Below are 3,593 nucleotides of genomic sequence, written 5' to 3' on the forward strand. Positions count from 1 at the left end.
AGCTACAGCCCGACATCCCCCAGCTACAGTCCCACCTCGCCCAGCTACAGCCCAACCAGCCCCAATTACAGCCCGACGTCCCCCAACTACACCCCCACCAGCCCCAGCTACAGCCCAACGTCACCCAGCTACAGCCCCACCAGCCCCAACTACACCCCGACCTCGCCAAACTACAGCCCCACCTCTCCCAGCTACAGCCCGACGAGTCCCAGCTACAGCCCGACATCGCCGAGCTACTCGCCCTCCAGCCCCCGCTACACCCCGCAATCACCAACCTACACCCCCAGTTCGCCCAGCTACAGCCCCAGCAGCCCCAGCTACAGCCCGACCAGCCCCAAGTACACCCCGACCAGCCCCTCCTACAGCCCCAGCTCGCCAGAGTACACCCCGACTTCCCCCAAGTACAGCCCGACTTCCCCCAAGTACAGCCCTACCTCCCCCAAGTACAGCCCCACCTCGCCGACCTACAGCCCCACGACCCCCAAGTACAGCCCTACCTCGCCGACCTACTCCCCGACCTCCCCTGTCTACACCCCGACCTCCCCCAAGTACTCCCCGACCAGCCCCACCTACAGCCCCACCTCTCCCAAGTACAGCCCCACCTCGCCCACCTACAGCCCCACCTCGCCCAAGGGCTCGACCTACTCCCCAACCTCGCCCGGCTACAGCCCCACCTCGCCGACCTACAGCCTCACCAGTCCGGCCATCAGCCCCGACGACAGCGACGAAGACAACTGAGGGGGCGCCGTGCCCGGGTCCTTGCAGCTCAGGGGGCGTGAGCCGTTTAAATGGGGGGGGGGGGGGGGGGGGGGCCCCTGGGGTAAGGAGGGGTGGCCCTTTTTGGGGGGGGGGGGGGGTGGTCACCCCAGGAAATCGCAGGGGCCAGGACTGTCTGATCTCCATTGGGGTAAGCTAGGGGGCTGACCCCCCCCTTGAATTCCTTACTGGGCAATCCAAGGGGGCAGAAACATGGGGGGACATGGTTCATGATCCCCAAAAAACAGGGCCCCCGTTTTAATTCTCTTTGTAGATACATTTAGACTACCTAGCCGGCGGGAGGGGGGGGGGGGCCTTTGCTGCCCTTGGGGGGGTCCCCTTCCCCCCCCCCCCCCCCGGCATTATACAGCCACTGCAAGTGGCGTTTCGATACCTTAGTTTAAGCCTTTTCTGCCGGCGCTCAGAGCTGTATGTTTCATTAGGTGTCGGTTTATATCCCCCCGCCCGGTGACATGAGAGCAGATTTTAACCAGCGTAGAAAATCCCAGGGGACGGTTATTGCTCTGGGCTTTTAATGAAACTTCCTCTAGCGCTGTTTGCCTGGGGGGGGGTCCTTGGTCGCTCCCTGGTTCCACCCACCCACCCCGGGGGGCAAATGACCGATTGTAAATGACCCGCCCCCCGCTTCTATGATGGGTTTTTTTTGTGTGTGTCAAGTTTGACTTCCCTGCGTGGAGGGAGAAATACTGTACCTTTGTGAGGGAAATAAACGTTTTAGTAATTTTCATCAAGGTGCGTTTGTGTTTGTGAGAATCGAGCAGGGTGTGGGGTGGGCAAACCGCTGTGGGTGCTAGAACCCAGGAGTCCTGGCTCCCACGCACCCCCCCCCCCAACCACTAGCCCCCACTCTCCTCCCAGAGCCAGGGAGAGAACCCAGGAATCCTGGCTGCCCACTCCCCTTGCAGAGCCAGGAGAGAACCCAGGAGTCCTGGCTCCCAGCCCCCCTTGCTTTAACCACTAGCCCCCACTCCCTTCTCAGAGCCGGGAAGAGAACCCAGGAGTCCTGGCTGCCCACTCCCCTCCCAGAGCCAGGGAGAGAACCCAGGCGTCCTGGCTCTCAGCGACCCCGCTGTGTGTGTCAGGAATGAGTTCTGTGCCTATAGCCTCTCATGCCTGCTATCCCTGCCTCAGTTTCCCCAGGGGTAACAGCAGGAGCCTTCTTCCCTGTCCCCTTTCTGCAGCGGGGGCTGAAAGGGGCCTCAGACCTTTAAAAGAGAAGGACTCAGCTGGGAATCGAACCCGGGACAACGGCTCGGGAGGCAGCTCTGCTCACGGCTGGGAGGTGTTGGGCGCCGGGCTGGGAGCGATCACTGAATCTGGGGCGGGGGGGCAAGCTGGTTCCGGGCAGGGGGTGGATTTGAACTCCCTGTCCCCGGAGCCTTAAACTGCTCGGTGGAGCTCCTGTGGGGGCAGGCTTGATAGAAGGGGGACATGTGGGGCTGAGAGATTGTGCAGAGTGGGGGGTGGGGGAAAAGGGGGGGGGTGTCTTTCCAGACACCAACAAAACCCTCAGCACTCCTGGGTTCTGTCCTTGGTTATGGGAGGGGAGTTGGGGCTGGTGGGTTAGAGCAGCGGAGGCTGGGAGCCAGGGGGGCTGGGTTCTCCCCCTGGCTCCGGGAGATGAGTGGGGTCTAGTGGTTAGAGGGAGGGGGCAGGACTCCTGGGTTCTGTCCCTAGCGCTGAGTGGGGAGTGGGGCCTAGTGGGTTGGAACTGGGACTCCTGGGTTTTGTGCCTACCTTGGAGGCTTTGGGGGAAGTGCCTTTGTCATGTTGTGCCTCAGTTTCCCCATCTGGTAACTGAGGCGGAGGCAGAGTCCGGGCAGGGCCTGGCACAAGCAGGGCCCGGTTCCGGACGAGCCCTCTGGGATCCTACCCATCCTTGAACAGTCTTCGAGGGAAGGAAGAGACGATTCCCCGCGGATTTCACTCCATCAGCCCGAGAGGTGGCCGCATCTCGGCGCCGGGCAAGGGGTCCCTGAGTAACCAGCCGCCCCGCCACAGAGGTGGCTGCATCTCAGCGCCAGGCAAGGGGTCCCCGTGTCACCAGCTGCCCCGCCCCAGAGATGGGCACATCTCAGCGCCGTGCGAGGGGTCCCTGTATAACCAGTCGCCCCGCCCCAGAGGTGGCCGCATGTTTGCTTCATGCAGCTATAGCAGAAATCGGAGGTGAGCTGGGTTTATACCAGTGGGGGGGTACGTGTGCTCTTGGGGGGTACACTGAGGTCTTCCGGGGGGCCACGCCAATGCCTTGTTTTCCAGCAGGCCAGTGAAGTCAGGCCGAATTCAAATTTCCAACCTTGACCTGTTTACACTGCTCGGGATCCTCCCCCCGAACCAAGATTTATATGGCCTGGGTGTTATTTCCTACCGCATCGGTGACGCTTGGGGGTTTATGGCGGGTTTGGGGTGTAATTTGGGGGCGCAGAAGCCAAATCAGCCTCCCGCCAAGGGGACGGTGCCCAGGCCAGGCCGAGAGGTGCTGGTTTACATGGGCCGGGAATCTGGAGTGGGCAGAACCGGATTTGGCTCCAGATCTGGCTTGGCACCTTTGGAGCTAGTGTCAGGCTGTTCCTGACCCATTGCCAGGCCCCAACGGAGGAGGCTGCTGCCAGTGGTAGCGTGGCCGAGCGGTCTAAGGCGCTGGATTTAGGCTCCAGTCTCTCCGGGGACGTGGGTTCGAATCCCACCGCTGCCAAACGAAAGTTTTTTGGAGAGTTTTAGCGCCGCCCCCTGCAAGAAGCGAGGGGGGGCGGGAGCCGGTCGCTCCTCCCAGGCACGCGATTTTAGCTCTAGCTCCCCCTCTCGGGCGCCGCGCC

General features: G+C 62.2%; 1 protein-coding gene and 1 non-coding gene across 2 annotated transcripts in view; both read left to right on the forward strand.

Annotated features, from left to right (window-relative positions):
- Positions 1–794, forward strand: part of LOC112111437 (DNA-directed RNA polymerase II subunit RPB1) — a 21,401-nt gene extending 20,607 nt beyond the window's left edge. The window contains 1 exon segment of the mRNA XM_026660357.1: positions 1–794. This exon segment is cut by the window's left edge and continues 13 nt beyond it. Within this exon segment, the coding sequence (XP_026516142.1) occupies positions 1–738 (738 nt within the window). The 3' untranslated portion in view covers positions 739–794.
- A 2,596-nt stretch (positions 795–3,390) lies between these two features.
- On the forward strand, positions 3,391–3,472 carry TRNAL-UAG. The gene has a single exon. It is a non-coding gene; the product is annotated as a tRNA-Leu (tRNA).
- Positions 3,473–3,593: the final 121 nt, after the last annotated feature.

The sequence above is a fragment of the Terrapene carolina genome, unplaced genomic scaffold (assembly GCF_002925995.2).
Source record: "Terrapene carolina triunguis isolate 2854851 unplaced genomic scaffold, T_m_triunguis-2.0 Scaffold751, whole genome shotgun sequence".
Classification (NCBI taxonomy): Eukaryota; Metazoa; Chordata; order Testudines; family Emydidae; genus Terrapene; species Terrapene triunguis.